At 42.4% G+C, this 18,785-nt stretch overlaps 2 protein-coding genes across 3 annotated transcripts; one reads left to right on the top strand and one right to left on the bottom strand.

The window, feature by feature from the left end:
- The first annotated feature begins 1,864 nt into the window (after positions 1 to 1,864).
- lhfpl5b (LHFPL tetraspan subfamily member 5b) lies at positions 1,865 to 5,972 on the top strand. The gene is made up of 3 exons (XM_041945269.1): positions 1,865 to 2,276; positions 4,937 to 5,173; positions 5,862 to 5,972. Exons 1-3 carry the CDS (start codon positions 1,868 to 1,870, stop codon positions 5,870 to 5,872), a joined length of 657 nt encoding a protein of 218 aa, XP_041801203.1. The 5' UTR covers positions 1,865 to 1,867; the 3' UTR covers positions 5,873 to 5,972.
- A 75-nt stretch (positions 5,973 to 6,047) lies between these two features.
- Positions 6,048 to 18,093, bottom strand: srpk1a (SRSF protein kinase 1a). 2 transcript variants are annotated; one of them, XM_041945267.1, is made up of 16 exons: positions 18,031 to 18,093; positions 17,318 to 17,372; positions 13,942 to 14,069; positions 13,546 to 13,654; positions 13,318 to 13,405; positions 13,075 to 13,162; positions 12,475 to 12,581; positions 11,781 to 11,946; positions 11,673 to 11,698; positions 11,310 to 11,535; positions 10,827 to 11,198; positions 10,557 to 10,657; positions 10,171 to 10,278; positions 9,982 to 10,051; positions 8,773 to 8,865; positions 6,048 to 7,450 (listed from the first exon to the last, which is right to left on the bottom strand). In XM_041945267.1, exons 1-16 carry the CDS (start codon positions 18,041 to 18,043, stop codon positions 7,266 to 7,268), a joined length of 1,935 nt encoding a protein of 644 aa, XP_041801201.1. In that variant the 5' UTR covers positions 18,044 to 18,093; the 3' UTR covers positions 6,048 to 7,265. The 2 variants fall into 2 exon arrangements, with proteins under 2 accessions (XP_041801201.1, XP_041801202.1); XM_041945268.1 differs by lacking the exon at positions 8,773 to 8,865 and adding an exon at positions 7,780 to 7,872.
- Between the last annotated feature and the right edge of the window lie 692 nt (positions 18,094 to 18,785).

Genomic DNA, 18,785 nt, shown 5'->3' with positions numbered 1-18,785 from the left:
AGCGCCTCTTCAGGGTACAATCTCTGAAGAAATCGCAGGCTTGATGAAAGCTTGACAAGGCTCTTCAGAGACTGTCACATGTATGAGGTATTACGCCTCATTCGAGCAGCACTCAGCAGCAGTTCCCCCTCATTCTTCCTTCCCAGACTGAGTTTGATTAGTCTTTTTTTAGCTAAACTGTGATGCCTCCTCTCCACCTCATCCCTCTCTCTGTCTGTCTTTAAGGCAGAGCTTGTGGCTTCCTCTCTGCCACCCCCCACCAGCCGCTGATCGTCTCTGCTGAGCTGCGGGGAGCAGTCAGGGATCCCCCGGGGATGCGGGACGACCTCTCATCCTGGAACACTTTTCTCCATGGCACAGCGTCGTGTAGGAGGGCCTGCGGCTCCTTGCTACGAACACTGACTGGAGGATGCAGGGTACACAGATGGTGGCATGCTCTGCCCGGCTGTCCCTGTCTGCCTCGAGCCTTAGTCATCATCCTAAACTCAGTATGACACACAAAAAGAAAATGTGCACGGAGTGAATCCATAAGGAAACTACAGTGTTGTTAAAAACACCCGCATAAAAACATCAGTAATTTAGACTGAGCAGCAGATGAGACTCAGTGTTTTTGGCTTAAATTGTATTCTGGTGTTGAATGTGGTAACTTATCAGGCCACAGAGGGGCAATTAAACTGAGAGAGGGAGAGAGAGCGGAGAAAGCTGGACTCACCAGCGCTAAATAGATCTCTGTTTTGGTACCAGGCATCACAGACTGGCTGGTTTTGGCAAAAACAAGTGTGATTTGAAGCTGCCCATGTGTGTGTTTAGTGTTAGGTTCTTCATATCTGTGCCATTTCTAAGCCCCTACAGACTCCCTGTTGTTCAGCTGAACCCCCAACACCCTCGGCAACAACCATCAAAAGCCATCATCTGTCCAGGTGAGTGTGATTAATTCATCAAAAAATAAAATCCTTGTTGTGTTCCAGTTACGTTTTCAGAAAAGCAGCACAACAATTAGAGCACTCAACTGGAACAATTTGACTTTGATAACAGCAGACCTCGATTTTAAGCTTCTCGTGTATCAGCTGTGAACCTCAGCAAGGCAGAAAATCACTAATTATCACATTATGAATAGAGGGGGTCTCGTACTAAACTAAAACAGCAAGACTGTTCTGTAATGCTGCAGTATGGCAGCAGTATAACCCCTAAATATTGATACACGTTTGCTGTTTTCTAAATGATCAGTTAGTTGTATTGTTTGAGGAAAGGGTTACAGGTTACTTTCCAAGGAGAAAGATGCACTTGCATAAAACTTTGTAAACTACATTTAATCCTTTAAAAAAAAAAATCCATTCTAAACATACACTTATTTAATCCTCCTTTTGTGTATTGTGTATTTATGTTAAATAGATATTTAAACAATGATCTTATTTTGAAAGAACATGGGCTAAAGTGGTCGCCATCAAAGGGCCAGTCCGCAGAATGACCCCCATCTTTCTTTTAAAGCTTCTTTAAAGGTTTCATTTAAAAATTAGACAAACGTTAACTGCAGCTCTGCATGAAAAACAAACAAACAAACAAACAAAAACAACATCCCAGTTAGAGTGGAGGAACTAGTTCCTGTGTTATACACAGTCAGACAGCTGTCAATCTCTGACGTCGGAGGGGCGTCACCGGAGGAGGGGTGCTGTCCAGGGTGCTGAATCCTGAGCCTGGTCTCTCCGGGCGGCAGCAGCCACAGGTGTGCGGTGCTGTGGTGAGTTTAAAGCGTCGGGATTTATGGATTGCGGATATAAACTTAAAAGAAAAGTGTTTACCCACTGAAGATGAACGCTGTTTTCTGAAAGTTGTCCGACACGAAGTTGTTTTCCATCTGCTCGCCAGCATGGATCTGCTTCCAGCCCAGGAGGCTGCCAAGATCTACCACACCAACTATGTGAGAAACTCGCGGGCCATCGGCGTCATGTGGGCCGTGTTCACCATCTGCTTCGTCATCATCACCATGGTGGTCTTCATCCAGCCCTACTGGATCGGGGACAGCGTCAACACGCCGCAGGCCGGCTACTTCGGCCTCTTCCACTACTGCATCGGCAACGCGCTCACCTCGGAGCTCACCTGCAAGGGCAGCGTGCTAGACTTCAGCTCCATCCCGTCGCCGGCCTTCAGGACCGCCATGTTCTTCGTGGGGACCTCCATGCTGCTGATTGTGGGCACCATGGTCTGCTTCAGCCTCTTCTTCTTCTGCAACGCCGGGAACGTCTACAAGATCTGTGCATGGATGCAGCTGGCCTCAGGTGACCGGTTCTCTACTGGTGAAAGGTGCATTTACTCAAGTACACATTTAAGGTGCTGTACTCGAGTATTTTATGAGTTCACTCCACTAAATCTGAGAGTAATATTGTAATTTTACACTCCACACACATTTGACACTGTAAAAACTTTTATATGAAAATATATGATCAATGATGAAAATATGAAGCATAGGTATTGATTAAAGTAGCCAACAGCATATAAAGTAGTTCAACCAGCTCCACCTCCGCCACATACATTAACATGCTGCCTATTTGTGCATCAATAATAATAATAACATTATGAAACGGTCCATTCTGTATAATGCATTCTTTTGATTTGAATTTTACTAATAATACTTGCTGTGTATACTTGTACTGCGAGCCTGTGTACGATAATGGAGTATTTTTACATCTGGACATTAATGCTTCTGCATCACTGGTGGCATTCAGCAGTAAAATGAACAGGAATACATAAGGATGAAAGAGATTAGTCAAAGACATCATGTTGTATTATTCACACTTTGGTCAGCACAAAACTGACACTAAAGCTACATCTTAGATGACTCAATATAATGCTGATTATTTATTAAGACAAGATATCAGGTGACATGACACCAACAGTGATCCCTGAACCAGGCTCAGATTATTGATATTGAGGCATTGTGTTAAAAATACTACAAAAGTAAATTTTGTAACTATGTCACCAAAAAGTCTACTGGGTTTCAGATGAAGGTTTGGATAAAAGAAGGAGTCCATTGCTATTGATCATTCATTCTACTTTTTAAACCCTAATGCTTGATTTAGTATCTGCATCTAACTGCACAAATAAAGACCACGTTTTTAATGCTTGATCATGAAAGTGCACTTTCCACAAAAACCTTCAAGCCTTTATCAAAGTTCAGCAGCTGAACATCGACACTCAGAGATGAAGCAGGAGGAGGGATGAGCTGCGTGAGCCGCCTTCTCACCTCTCTGTTTTCAGGTGTGGCGTGTGTTTGTACTGGATGTGTTGGTGTTCACAGTGGAAGCCAATAAGGGATCCAGTTTCAGCCCAGACTCTGACACCTCTGATGGTGGATTGGTTACATGTAACAAGATCAGGTGTTGCTGTGTTGTTAACTGATCTGAACTTGTGCCTGAGACACGCCAGAGCCAAGGGAACTGGCCACATGAAAAAAGCCTGTATAAGTAGTGGCAGAAGAAGTACTACTTTACGTAAGTAAAAGTACCAGTACAACAATGTAAAAATACTTCATTACAAGAAAATGCTCTGCCTTCAAAAATCCAGCTGAAGCAAAAGTATTATCCGGGAGCATTAACAACAAAATGTACTTGAAGTGTCAACAGTAAAACACTCATTTAAAGTAAACATTTAAAAAAATCTAAAAAAAAACCTTTAAATACAGTGGGTAGTTTTGTTCAGTGGTTTCCAACCTTGGTTGGAGCCCCTCCAAAGGGTCGCCACATGAATGTTACAGGACGTGAGATGATTAATGGGAGACAAAAAGAATAAACAAAGTTCTGTTACATTTGTGTTAATTTACTGGACTTCTGGTGAAAAAATTGACATTTTTTTTTTATCTCTTTGGGCCTAAAACAGTTATTCAAATTAGATTATGTGACAAGTTTAAAGGAGAAACATTTCTTTGATTGAGCTGCAAACAGACACTGTAGCCACGTTTCCGCCCAAAGTAGCCCACACAGAACTTTAAGTCCCAGGAACTGCTTTCAAGGAATTGAAGCCTTCCTTCAGCCCGTTGTTTTCCGTGTTTCCACCTAAACGCCTGCAAAGATCATGCAAATTAGTCCACTGGTATGAAAATGTGATGACTGTACGACAACCTGGCCTGGACTTCGGCGTTGGCCCGTCCGTCATGTGCTTTCTTCTGTAGCTCCATGTTGATGTGTCAAAGCACAATGAACAAGAAGCAAACTGGTTTGCAGCTGCAGCTTTTTTAAAATGGTGGCTGAAATGTTCAGTGTTGCAAGTTTAACCCCCCAAATAATACTTTTGGAGAGTACAGGTTCCCCCACAAGCTGGGAGCTTTGGATTTAATGGAGTACCTCCAAAGGTTCCCTGACCCTGTTCCTGTGGTGGAAACATGGCTTTTATTTTGTCACAAGGAAAACATTTGGGAACCACTAGTTCAATCTTTAACAGTTAATTTCATAAGCTTGTTTTTTTTTATGAACAGTTAAAAATCTGTGAAGTAACTAGTAACCGTATCTTTCAAGTAAATGTAATGGAGTAAAAAATACAAAGTAACATAAAATGTAAATATTCAGTTAGATCAAAGATTTTACTCAAGCACAGTACAGTTACTTTCCACCACTGTGTTTAACTTAGTTTTTCCCTGAAATGCACCTTAATGCAAAATTCAAAACCTAGTTTTGTACAGTAGCTACAGCAAAATCCCAGAGGAAGCTTTACCAGATGACGAGCATTTAACATTTGAGTATTTTCAGAACGGTACATCATGCAAACAGCACCAGTGAGCATCTTCTGCTCTGCTGCACCATAAATAAATGAAACCTTTGGACACTATTGGGGTCCAGCATGCCTTATCCTGCACTTGGGGCTCAGAAGAACCTTCCTAATAATTATTTGTCAAAGTAAGAGCACACAAGGGGTAATTACTGCAAGTGTCCTTCTTCCCACGCAGCCGTGCTGATGGTGATGGGCTGTATGATCTACCCGGACGGCTGGGATTCCCCGGAGGTGAAGAGGATGTGTGGCCAGAGGACGGATAAGTACAGTCTGGGGAACTGCACGGTGCGCTGGGCCTACATCCTGGCCATCATCAGCATCCTGGACGCCCTCCTCCTGGCCCTTCTGTCCTTCACCCTCGGCAACCGGCAGGACAAACTGCTGCCGGACGACTTCGAGGTGGAGGGGGCAGGTAAGGGTTGATGCAAACTGATCAGTCCATGTGTGTGTACGTCCGTCCCATTCCTGTGAACGTGATGTCTCAGGGAGTTTCTTCAAATTTGGCACAACCGTCCACTTGGACTCAAAGATGAGCTGATTCGAATTTGGTGGTCAAAGGTCAGTGTGACCTTACAAAACATAGCTTTGATGACATTTCATATCAAAAAGGTGAAAGGTCAACTTCACTGTGACGTGTTAGTGCTCTGCAAAAATACTTTTCTGGCCGTTATTCAGCACCATAACTGAGGAACAGAAGGGGAGACAAATGCCTCTTACCAACACACAGTTCAGAAATACTACTGAATATAACACTTAGGATTAATGCTGTGCAGTTATAACTGGATAAAAGAGAACGGACAGGAAGAGGAAGTCCCAGCAATACCTTCATTCCTGGAATAATCTTCCCTAGAATGTGGTTCAAACAAGTAGTCCCCTGTGGCAAGCTCAAAGGCCTGCAGGACGACACAATCATTGTAAACACAGGAAGAGACAGTGTGTGGAGGGATACACTTACTCCCTTTATGGCATTATAGGGTTAAATTATCAAACTAGAGTAACTTTGACTTCACTTTGGGTGTCTGTGAACCAGAGCTCCAACAATGGCCCAGTGCCTTCAATCCATTAAATGTGTCCTGACAAGTGCGTTTCTTCTTCTGCAGGAAACCCGTGATGATCAAAGACCTTCAGGACCACATGCAGACATGCTTTGATGGCAGTGAACAAGCATCCTGAAATGTCTTCATGTAGTTTAGATCAAACTGTTCACCTGCCAGTCATTCGCTGCTTCACAAACCAGGCGAGAACTGCAGGGATTCCAAACTCCTAATAAACCCAGAGAAACAAGCCTGACAGTCATTTTGTGTTGTATGAACATCTGTTTTATTGTATGGTGTGTTGTACAGATTTGTAAATTGACAGCTCACACAAAGTCAATGTTCTCGATTGTGACACTGATGTGAAATTTGCTCTTACCTCGGCCTCAACAGATACATAGGTTACTCTGATATGATCAATTTAGGACACCATTACATAACATCGTATCTCACCATTTCAATGGTAAAAACAGTGACATTATTGAACAGCTGGCCATACATACAACTGAGCTCGAACACATCTTCCAAACGCTTTATTAAAACACAGCTACCCAGCTAAATAATTTTAGCTAAGATATAAGATTTGTTAAAAACTGTACATAACTGTAATATACATAAAGGCAAACTCTTTGGTACAGATATATACAGTTTATTGTCACTTTTTTTTCCTTTAAGCTGGGCTTCTTAGCGTGTCGTCTTGTTGAAACCTTTAGAACACTATATTCCTGAATTGTAATAGTTGTATGAGAATACCAGCCTCCCATGAGAATCAAAGATCTCATTTATTATAATTAACTAACCACACTAAATACCAGGTGACAACAGATTTGTTATGGCTAAATAATATGACCTACATTATCAGACAGTGGGTGTCTCAGTCAGAAACTGGAGAGTCTGTCTGGAGAAATGCTATCAACACAGTCAGTGTAAATGTCAGCCCAGTGTGCAACTTCCTAAGCCTACTTTACAAATACAAAATATATACCTTACATGTGTAATATAAGATAAAATTATTCTTTAAAAAACAACACAGCACTAATGAAAATGTATGAGAAAAGAAATGACAGGGAGTCCTTTCAAAGGGGACAAAGATGACCAATAAAGGCTACATATCCTTGGTTTGTTTGGGTTTTAGTGCAGGAGTGTAACAAACAAGGATGAGTCACTAGCAGTACAATGACAGGTTTGCTTGGATGGGTGGACGAACGGAGCACAGCTGATGGAGCCAACATGACCACAAAATAATGTAATCCACTGGATTCCCTACGCCATCACACCGAGAAAAGAGCCAACAAATACAAAGCAAACATACACAGAAGCATTAGTTCAATAACAAGAAAATAAGAAATTCAAAACGACGAAACAAAAAAAGAGAAATAAATATTCTGATATGCCCAAACTGGAAAGTGATCTGTTGCAGTCTCTGGAGAGAGTGGGAGGGAAGGGAGGTGCGGTGGCTGGAGGTCTCCACTAGAGGGCGAGCCAGGGGTGGCGCAAGCACTCTGCGGCCGTGGCTCTCTTCTCTGGGATCAGCTCCAGCATGGGGATCAAGAAGTCGGCGAAGCATTCGGCTTCTTCGCGGGGCCACTCGTACTTGTCTATCAGCACCTCAAGCAGACCCCAGGGCTTCAGCTTGGTAATGTGCTTCAAATCACCTGCAGACAGTCAGACGGTGGCGTGTCAGAGAGCCACGCAGGGACAAAGCACTATTTATGGTGGAAATTCTATACAAGGTGGTTAAGTCTGTGAAAATGTATTCAAACAACTAGGTGTCAATTTTTACTTAACTAACAATGTAGTCACAAAACAGGTGTTTCTTTTCAATAGTAATATCTAATGTTGGCATACATATAAAAGTGAGAAGAGAGCTTTTTTACATTTATAACACATAGAAAAGTTAAGACTATTATGAGTACATTAGGAGCTTGACTTAGCTTCTCTAATCCTGACGCTGACTTCTTCTTTTTTTTTATTTTTTTGTTACCTTTCTTGGTGAAAAAATCCTTGGAATATTTGCCCGTCATTATGAGTTTGCGTGGGACACTCCCCAGCAGCTCAATGATCAGCGCTATATGGTCTACACAGCAGACGATTGCAAGAGGAGAAGGAGGAGACAGACAAGACAGACAACAGTTTCGTCAGGCAGGGTCCCAGTCACAGGCCCACTCTGGGTGTGTGGGTGGAGGGCTGAGGGAGAGAGGGGTCAGGCTGCTGCAGAGGTCGTGGGCCGCAGACCGAGTTACAAATCAGCTCATCAAACATGGCCACCAGACATTTTAAGAAGAATCAAGAGCTTCAGTTTTCCCACTGCAGTCTATCAGACACTGGATGGGATCCTAACAAAACTTCCATATGGCCGATTAAAAATTAATGTAACTAGGATGAAGTGTGTGCTCTTAAGTATTACGAACGTTACGTTATCATAGTGAATGGCAGCGGGTTGGCTTTCCTGCAGAGGTGCGCTTGAACATGACACTGACTGAATGCTGACCAGCTCCGGAGGTTCTCAAACCATTTGAGGCCAGGGGTCCCTTATGTATGACAGGGTTCTCCCACTCTTATCACATTGTTATGAACGCTTATTAACACTGTGATGACACTTTAACATTTTATATTCTGAATCAACTTCACACCTGTAATTAACAGAAACACTGCAACAAAGTTCTATATTTTCTCTGGTTGCTTCATCTGTGATCTTATAATTCTATTAACTTAAATTAAATGCATACAGTCTTCTGGCTACATCTGAGGAGGCAGTGAATGCACCTGGCATCTCTGGCAGAACTACTGACATCTGAATCAATGTCTGATGGCTTGTTCAAAGAAATGTGCATTTATTGGTCTGTATTCATTATTTTGTCCACTGGACTGCCCACACCAGCAGCTTTGGTAGACCTGAGTGTGCTGACAGGAACCGCCCCCCTTCACCTTCCCTCCGCCGATCCCAGAGCGAGCCACAGACAGAGGGGTGGCATACCTCTCTTGGTGAAGTATTCCTGTGAGTATTTCCCACTCAGAGCATAGTGACGAGGGATTTTACCAAGCAACTCAATCATGAGAGCAAGATGGTCTGGAAATGAGGCACATCAGGGGAGGAGAGGGAGGACAGAGAGTCAGAGGGTGATAATTTGGAGAGAGGAGGAGGTGGGAGAGAGAGATGGCCAACAGGCATGTGGAACAATATATTAGGAACAATGGATGATGACAGCCTGTATGAGAACAAGCACAAGTATGAGCAGCCTATATTATTTCTTCACATCACAAGCTATTAAAAACATTTGAACATGTGTCGGCCATCCACTTTCAAACAGGAAAACAAAGCATGAGGATTGAATGAGGTTGAAAACAAGGCTTAAAGCAAGGCCATAGGCACTAAAACTTGCACAGCAGACTGTGATATAGGATGAGTGATTAGTAAAAATAATAAAATGACAGTCACACAACAGAGAACACTTGAAAGAATATTAGGAAACAGCCTCACAAGTTCATACACTGTAGGTGAATAAAGCTGCGGGGCATGTGCCAAAGAGCGAAGGTTGAATCTTAGCACATACCTGGCGTGCTGCAACAGAGTCAAGTCAGTGCAAGCTAGCCTCAAGCTAAGCAGCATGCCAACATGAACATACGCAAAGAGGCAAACAAGGAAACGTGGAGAGCGGGTGAAGAGGACGTGATGAAGAGATGAGCAAGGAAGTGAGAGATGGCCCCGTCTCCAGTGCGGCAAAAGTGTGGTTTGAGGTGTTAGAGAGGAAATACACGCAGGAATGTTGGTACTCATCATCACATGATTCACATCGACATTTCCTCTAATTTGAGACCATTTGAAATCACTGCAATGGAGTACCTTACAGAAGTGTTAACAGTGTGACGACCTAAGCAAAGTACACTGCAACTTACTGTGCAAAGAGCACAATAAATTGGAGTCGAGGTCACAACTTGCCATGCTTATAGTGAAACTCTAAATAATTCACAATGGCAATGAAACACCAATGAGGGCCGATTTAACAAGAAAAACATCATGAAGCTTTTCACAGTAGCAAGAACAGTTAAAAGTTACCACCATTACTAAATGCTTTTTACCAATACGCAGTTCAAAAATACTATTGAATATAACACTTAGAATGAATGCTGTGCAGTTATAACGGGATAAAAGAGAATGGACAGGAAGAGGAAGTCCCAGCAATACCTTCATCCCTGGAATAATCTTCCCCAGAATGTGGTTCAAACAAGTAGTCCCCTGTGGCAAGCTCAAAGGCCTGCAGAGACAACACAATCATTATAAACACAGGAAGAGACAGTGTGTGGAGGGATACACTTACTCCCTCCACACTCCAGGTTTCGATCCGGTGCGATAGCTGTCAGTGCAATCTCTCACCATGCAGGCTGTGCTCCATATATCGGCCGGCGTGCTGTATCCAGAACCAATGAGCACCTCTAAGGACCGGTACTGTCGTGTCTGGATGTCTTCTGTAAAGTGCTTATGCTGAGCGGTAGAAGAAACAAGAAACAAATCATTGAAAAAATTAATAAAAATAAGTTTCCACAACATTTGTAAGTATCAGTGCCTTCAGACTGTGTGTCCAGTTATGATGAGAAAAACATTCAAGAAATATAAATAACTTGGATCAGTACAACAAATTAAACAGAGCCGTGGAAGATTTAAGCATTTCTATTCTGGTAGCTTGATGACTGGATGTGTCCCTAGCTGTAAGGCTTCATCCCTAATCAGGAAATCCCTCAGGTCATTAGTAGACTACTCACCACCCAGCAGGCATTTCCCAAGTCTGCAATCTTGACCTTGATCTGGTCCGCATTGAGTGGCTCAAGGGGGTTAACTAGCAGGGATCCTGCTGTTAGCTTGCCTATAACAGACCAGGCATAGAGACAGAGAGATAAGGATGGACTAAACATTTAATAAAAGAGGAGAGTAATGATCATGAGCCTTTATTAAAACTTCCAAAGCAGCCCTGCCAGAGCAAACACAATAAACCTCTTTGCTGTTAGTAGATGTACTGATTTTGGCTGACTGACCATTTCTCAGGCTTTCCTCAGTTGTATATTGACAGTGAGCCCTGTCCTCTCCCTCCTCCTGCAAAATGCTCTGCTCCAGCTCTCCCTCCTCCAGCCCAGCAGGAAGGTGTCTCTCAGTGACTCCGCTGCTGGGAGCACCTTCAGTCTCAGTGTGCAGCTCCTTCAGATCTGCAGATTCCACGCCGTTACAGATGGGGTGAGCAGGGGACTCCTCCCGACTAGCACATTTCTCTGTGTTCTCTGCATTGCCGTTGTGTTGGTCTTCGTCCCTCCACTGGGACTGCCTCTGGTCCACCTCCACATGGCCGTTACAGTTCACCTCAGACAGCCCCTCTGGTCCCACCCTCACAAGATCTGCATTCACACTGCTCTCTGAAAGCATCAGAAAAAAACATGAGTACTGTCTTACAACCACGACAGAATTTACCAAACCACAATTAAAACTTAAGAAGCACATATTACTCCTGTGACATGGCTTCTTACCCTCTGTTTCCTCATTCCCTAGCTCCAGGAGAGACACCTGTCTGAGAGGGGCACAGGCCCGCCCCTTTGGAGACTGAGGGTCCTCGTCTTCATCGTCTTCCTCCTCTCGTGTCTCTGTGGTCTTTTCCATCTCCTCCAGGTCCAGGATGCACTTTTCCAGCAGCTCCGCCTGACGCTTCTGCTTCTTTTTTAACTTCTTCTTCTTGTTCTTGGACATTTTTACTGTCTGTCAGAGATGAACAGGAGACATAAAATAGATGGATGGTTGCATATTTGTAGGACCTCAATAAATGAGTTTTATTCTGAAAATGTGAGGGGATGATGTCCTTTGCAGAAAAAAAGGAAGTAATAAAAGGGTTGTACCTGTTTTGGAGCAGGTGCTGTGCTTACTGGAAAGAGAATATCAGATGAGTACAAACTGTGCTCATGAATGTACATGTGAACATTTGCGTGTGTGTGTGTGTCTCATACTTGCTGAACCTGACGGGGGAGGCGCCCCAGCCCTCTGCCACTCTGTGGCTTCAGCTGCGAGCTTACGGACATAAGGCTCCTCAACACTCATAAGGATATTCTCGGGCTTGATGTCTGTGTGGATGATCTGACACTTTGTGTGCAGGTAGTCCAGGCCTTGGAGTACCTGGGAAATGAATGAATGGACAATTATTGCACTGATTGTAAAGGTTTACCTGTATGTTTGAACACTTTCTAATATCCTAAATATCCTTTTCTCTGCATATCTCTTTTGGCTTTTTATGCACTGTTAAAACATAAGTAAGAAATGGTTACACGCATTTCATAGGAAGACAAATTTGGGCAATGACCAAACCAAAATCTTAATTAAATAATTGTAATTTGATATTTTTGGTAAATATATCCAAAGCAAAATCAACTATCCAATTTTAAATCAAGAGCAATATTTAGTGCCTCTATATGTAATTTATCATGTTGGAGTCTTTTGCGAATCAATTATTAGTTCCAGCATGACAAACACCCCCTCCACCGAAAAAATGCACATCACAGTTTTTCTCACTCTGTCTAATCTCAATCACAAAACGCTCCACCCTGACTGATTCCCACCTGTCGCACAGCCTAGGGGCTACATGGCTCTTGGTAACTAGCGAGTCATCAGCAAACAAAAGGCGCAACACTGGGGGTCTTGAGTTACCTGTCTTACGATGCTTTTGACACACGGCAGAGGCAGCCCTTGGTAATTGGACTTTATAATCCACTTTAATAAGTGATGGCCCAACACCTCAAACACCATGCAGACATCTGAAGACCACAACAGTTAAGATATTAACAATGTAGACAAGCAAAGCCAGACTGAAAGCCAATTAGAGGAAACCAATTTACTTAATATGTTGAAGCCCTGTGGCCATTTACCTACATGAGGAGTAGCCTGAATTATAGAGAAAAAAGAGGGCAGGTCATAGGAGTGCAAACACTACAGTGCTGTTACTGAGTCTCATATTACAGCTACAGAAATCCCTGTGGCATTCAGGGGACCTAAGTCAGCCAAAGTGTTGTGCGAGGTGGACACACAAGTTTCCATTTAGCAAACCCATCACCTGTTGTTTACTTTGTTACTTGCACACTGTTTTCAAGTTAAATTTGATGCCAATGGAAAGAATGGTCCTTTCCTTGACAAAGCATTTTTTCTGAGACTTAACAGGCAGTCTTTCCAGTGGGAAGCAATTAAACAGATAAATTGGAATCATTAAAAAAAAACCTGGAAGTATTAGCAACATTTGGCTGTAAAGGATACGAGTCCCATTAACACCAGAGATCTTGAAGTCATCTAGCAGCTGAACCACCATCTCCCGGTTGGGATCATTGGGATCTGAGTTTCTTACCTTGGGACAAAGAAAAGAAACAATCTGGATTTATCCCTGCTAATGTTAAACTGGACCAATACACCATTGGCATACAGTGTACATTTACAGTGTCCCCCGATTCATGTGATTCCGACTCACAAAACCTGCTGTGTGGAATTATCTCAGCTACTTACAGATGTGAGGAGTTTGATCTCATCGACCGCTGTCTCTGTGTAGTGCTCCGCACTCTTCACCACCTTCATTGCAACAAACCTCTTCACCCTGCAACCACAGAGCAAAGCAACGTTTGCTAACAGGAAGCACCGTACAAGGTTCTACCACAGCAGACTCACAGTCAGCTGCCATGAGGCCTCAAAAACAAAGCAGTGCAGTAAGAGCATGCAGTTCAGATTTTCTCGTACTGGATGTCCCAGGCGAGCCACACGGTGGAAAAGTGTCCCCAGCCCAGTTTCCGGATTACATGGTATTTGCCGTTATAAAGGTCTCCTACTTTCACATGGTGGTAGCCACCTAGATGAGAAGAAAATGCAAGTTGATTAGATAGATCGGCAAATAATGTACACACAGTCAGTTACTGATTACAACCTGATGATGGCAATACTCGAGTTATTGTAACTGTCACATAAACACCTTAACCGGGGTTAATTTGTTAAATTAAAGCAATAAATTGTCATAAAGTAATTAATTTAATGCAAACCATACAAAGGCTTCCATCAGGTGTTTCAACCTGGCTATTCACAATAACTGGGTTATAGTGTGCACGTAATGCATGTAAACGTAAGTAAGACGGGACTCACCTTTGCAGTAGTCGTTGGGATCCTCCTGCTCCTCATCATCAGAGCCAAGAATCTCCTCAGGTTCCTCGGGTTCCTGAGGCGACACTTCAGGTTGGGGCTGCTGTCGACTTCTGGGATTAACTGGTTGCCTAATGGGAAAACACAGGCACAGCAACCATCATAGACGTCAGCAGGAACAAAGTCCCTGACACCTTTCATGTCTTTCATGGCTAAGGGATGTCCTTTGAGTATGAACTTTCACAGCACCTCTTCTCAATAACCTGCCTTTTAATCATGAAATGCATTCCTATTCGACAAATGTTTCACAAGGGTAATAGAAATATTCTAGTTCTCCTGCGGAGTCAGTGAATAGTTAACCTTCATTAGCCTCCGCTCTATAAATGTAACCACGCCCAAATCCTGCCTAATGCTTTAGAGGTAACTGTTCCCAAGACAAAACAATAAGAGCAGCAGTTGGCATTATTCTCACAGGACAGCTGTACTGGCCAGTCGCCAGACCTGTGACAGGTTGTTAATTTGAATCACATCACCAGGGAATTACATTGTGAACTTTGGCAAAAAGCAAATTAACAGCAGTTTCCGCATTGACAGAGACAGCAAGTGAGCGATGCAAGCAAACACACCATGAGTGCTAAAAGGATGGGCCACACCTAGAAAGTGCTGCTAATGGTTGAAAACTGCATTTGAACATCTAGATTTTGTTCATGCTTGCCACGAGGAGAGGCTGTCGAACTCCCCTGCCACAACAGATCCACACTGTCACTCCTCCTTCCACACATCTCACAATACGAAACATGAAATTAATTAAATCTGTGCTGCAAGTTATTTTTTCTGAATGCATAGCTGTTCAGCTGTCAACACATGCCTGAACATGAATGGCATTATTAATTTTAATGCAGTCCTATTTTAGGTGAAGCATGCACTGTACAACTGTATTATTTAGGGAAATATTAAAGATGGCTGAATCAGGACATCAGTGCTTGGTATTGATAGATACTCTATAATAAATTACTACAATCACGGTAAAGAAAACTGCAGGTGCATTACAGAAGAAAAAATATATACATCATCATTAAGAAAAAAGATAAGGGAACAAGCCTGTGTGCTACTCATGTTCTAAAATTACAAAGCTCAATTATTTCATCATTATGTTAGGAGAAAAAGACAAAGTACATCTAGGGTAAGTCATAGACATCTGAACAAAAATGAAGATATTAAGAAAGGATTATTAAAAAATATGGCCCAAGGTTTTGTAGACTACAGCAGACAAAAAATGCACTCAATTCATTACTATTTAATGCACTCAAAGAAAAGGACTGACAGCTAAGAGTCTATAGACAATTATTTTTTGCCATTGAGCACATGAATAAAGAACATATGAAAGTCTGTGCATATTAATCATTTAGTTCATATTTTTTTGTGTAGTTACTGGTGTTTAGACCATAACTGCAACTAACATTTTATCAAAGCAATCATCACTGAACAACCAGGTGGGTTGTGGACATTTTGAATATATAATGCTCTTCCTAAGGGGATATGTCATCCTTATAACAGGAATGTCCCCTTAATTTTTAATGAGATTAATCTGTCATTTGAGGGTTGGTTAATTAAAAAGGGCATTTTTTGACAGCTAATGCGTAGAACTGATAATGCATCAGGCTTTACGGCTCAGGACATCTCCAATCACAGAACAAACATATCTAGTCACTCTAAGCAGTAACGAAAATCACTTTCGCATGTGAGCACTTTGTCCGTGTGTATGTGTAACATCCTATAATCTGTGTTTGCCAACAGTTCCGCTGCTAATATTAACTTGAAAGGCAAACAGCCTGATGTTACTTCCTCCACAGAGGAGATTAAGGCTGCTCATCACCATGGGAGCCAAGGCAGCAGAGATCACATTCAAATAAATTCCTAAACTGGTCTGTAGTGTCTCACAAATGGGCTGCTGGTTTCCACATAATCTGCAACCTACTTATTCATGCCTGACATGGTTATTTGAAGCAGAGCAGCTTTACTGCATGTTTGCACACCAATGACAGAACAAACAAACAGCTGCAATTAATTACTGAATAATTTCAGCTACATTTTGTCTTTCTAATGACATTTTTTCTATTTGCATTCACTACTCTTGCTTAACTGCAATTCTTGTAATTAATAGCACAATTGCAAGAAACAATTAGCATTGACTCGAATAATTAATCTTCTCAATTCTCACACTCAGTCACAGCTCTTCATTCACTATCGAAGAATGAAGAGAGGGATGAAAAAAAGGAATATCATTACTTAAATGTGGAGCCTGACACAACTCCAATTAGTCATCTTTTCATGAAAAAATACAAATAAATAAATAAAACATGGCTGCTCTAATTTTAGGTGGGTGCTCCTATTTTTTGCCGATGCTTATCACAGTAAGTGTGAAGGCAACTGTGTGTCCAATAATCAAGTTGTTCTTATGTACGTTTCCCTGAGAGGCTTTCATTAAACTGATCCTGAGATCTGACCGGGAGATATAGCTCTTACACTATCGCTGCATCCTCAAGATGACTGAGAGCGCTACTGCTCTTCTATACATATGGTGCTCAGCATGCAAGGATGACTGTGGCATGCAACGGTACTGTTAAGTTATATTTAGTTTCTTAGCGTCATCTGATCCTTATGCAGAATGGGACATAAAGATAACACTGTCAGGGGTGGTGACTATCTGCAATGGTGCTGTTTTCAGTGAAACACCATGCTTCGGTGGGCTGATGTGGGCTTCTTCATTCTCTGGTTTTAAATATAGCACAGGCTGTTATGTAACACTCTGGAGGATGCCACTGATGGCATGATTAGTAAATTGTTAGGTACACAAAAACAATCACTATTGGAGATCAGTGCTTGCATGGTCTATTTTTGATCCCTAAATGTTGCATTATCTTAATGGAATCATTCACAAACCATCTTGATAGGACATAGCCTTCTGTAGTTTATTTCAGGCGCTGCATGCTGCACATTCTATACGGATATCTTGCAACTTACCTCCTATCAAAATAACTGTCCATATGAATAATGTTAGTGGCCTTACTTGAACCCCATGCAAAAATGGAGAGCAATGGAAATCAATTCCAAGTGTTCAATGACACTTTTGACATATGTTCATATCAATTTTCCACTTCTTTATCTCTGGATCATGCACAGACCAAAATAAACGAATGAGTGCATGCATGTAGTGAAGGACCGTGTGTCATTCTCACATCTCCAGGTCTGGACAGCACGTGTCAGACTGCAACAAAACAACCACCTCTGACTGAGTGCAACTGACAAAATGCATGCTTGAGGGGTAACATGTACAACATGGAGAGACGCCGAGCGTTAACTGGGTGCAAAAACTCACTTTTTGCTGGTCTTCTTCGCTTTCGCCCTCTTCTTCCTCGCCTGGAGGGCCAGAACTGTCAGAAGAAACCAGTGAGGAATTATTTTGCCATTGTCTGGTTGTCGATTGCTGCCCAGCTGACACTCAAGACAAAAAAGGATGACACTGTCCTCGGCAAAGGATACCACTAACCTACCTCAGCCTGCAGCTCAGAAACTCGGTCATTATGCAGATTATTAACTTAAATCGTTTGAGCTATCATGGTCTAAATCACAACTGCGGTATAAATGTCGGTCTGTCAGACAACCAGTTTGATACTGGAAGCCATCTAACGTTAAGTAACATTACTGAGCTACCCAACTAGGTAACCTTCTTCTAAAAGACCGTAAAGTCATTTCAGACACTCGGGTGGCTAGCTGGTCGGTTAGCGCAGTAGCAGTACAGTAGCAATGTTTTGGGCTGTGTGTTAAATGGACAGAGCTAGACAGCTAAACGCAGCTAGATAATCCTGACATGTCCCATTGAAGCTAAAGCTAATGTCTGGAGAGCTAACGTAGCTCGCTCCAGCTGAACAGTGCGTGACAGACGCGTTCAATTAAACCACCATCTGAATGTGTGCGGCTCGGCTAAACTTTACATTTGCGACTGCGGGGGGACATTTACAGCACTGTCAACACACACACACGGGTTAACATTAGTCATACAGTGTACGGCGTGTCGGTGTAAAGGTTTACCTTTCCGCTCCATGTTGGCTGGATTCGTAGCCTAGCCTTTAGCAACACCACCAGTGATCGAATGTTCCACGCATGCGCACTGCTTCGTTTTGCTCAGCTTCCAGTGTTGTGTCCCCACCTGGGCATCGGCCTTTTTTTTATGATTTTTACTACATTGAAGCTGCAAGCCCACAGAGACAACGATCTGCCTGTATTTTTATTTTGTTGTACTGATGTGACTGCCGACTCTTTTTTTTTTTCTTTTTATTTACTTTTACTGTAAGACAATGGCTGCAGTGTTTACATCTAGTAACACTGGCAGGTAGTCGCACGGTGTCATATGATCAGCCTGATGCAAAATGAGATGATTAAATGGTTTGAGCCCATTCAACACAAGTCAACAACCAGGGTCTGGAGGTAAATGTCTGTGGCCTGTGCAACATTTAAACATTTTTAAAAGACAAGAAATGAAGCTGTCAGATGGTTATACAAAACAGAAACTGACAGTGGTTTGTGCAGAAATGGGTGTAGCAGGGGCAGATTCTCTAAAAAGCCACCACCAACACCAGCAGCATTAGAATCTGTAGGGTCACACTTAAGGTCCTTATACAGCCTGACTGATTACTGAGGCTGATATCAGTTAATGTTTTAAAGTTTATCATTCTGATAACAATATTATAGTCTAGTATTGTTATTCTTCTGATATAAATGCGTTACAAACTTTTTTAGATTTTGTTGATAAAAAGTTGTGACCCAAACATGTATATATGCATGAC

The sequence above is a fragment of the Chelmon rostratus genome, chromosome 10, assembly GCF_017976325.1.
Source record: "Chelmon rostratus isolate fCheRos1 chromosome 10, fCheRos1.pri, whole genome shotgun sequence".
Taxonomy (NCBI): domain Eukaryota; kingdom Metazoa; phylum Chordata; class Actinopteri; order Chaetodontiformes; family Chaetodontidae; genus Chelmon; species Chelmon rostratus.
The sequence above is the reverse complement of the archived record's forward strand: the minus strand, read 5'-3'. Positions and strand labels throughout refer to the sequence as shown.

Bases quoted from the DNA above. Each gene is read 5' to 3' on its own strand.
- lhfpl5b (XM_041945269.1), top strand. From the start codon at position 1,868: ATGGATCTGCTTCCAGCCCAGGAGGCTGCCAAGATCTACCACACCAAC. The intron at 2,277-4,936 runs GTGACCGGTTCT...CTTCCCACGCAG, and splicing joins ATGGATGCAGCTGGCCTCAG to CCGTGCTGATGGTGATGGGC.
- srpk1a (XM_041945267.1), bottom strand. The intron at 13,406-13,545 runs GTACGAGAAAAT...CTGTGGTTGCAG, and splicing joins TGGCTCGCCTGGGACATCCA to GGTGAAGAGGTTTGTTGCAA. The intron at 7,451-8,772 runs GTATGCCACCCC...GACTGTCTGCAG, and splicing joins GGAATACTTCACCAAGAGAG to GTGATTTGAAGCACATTACC.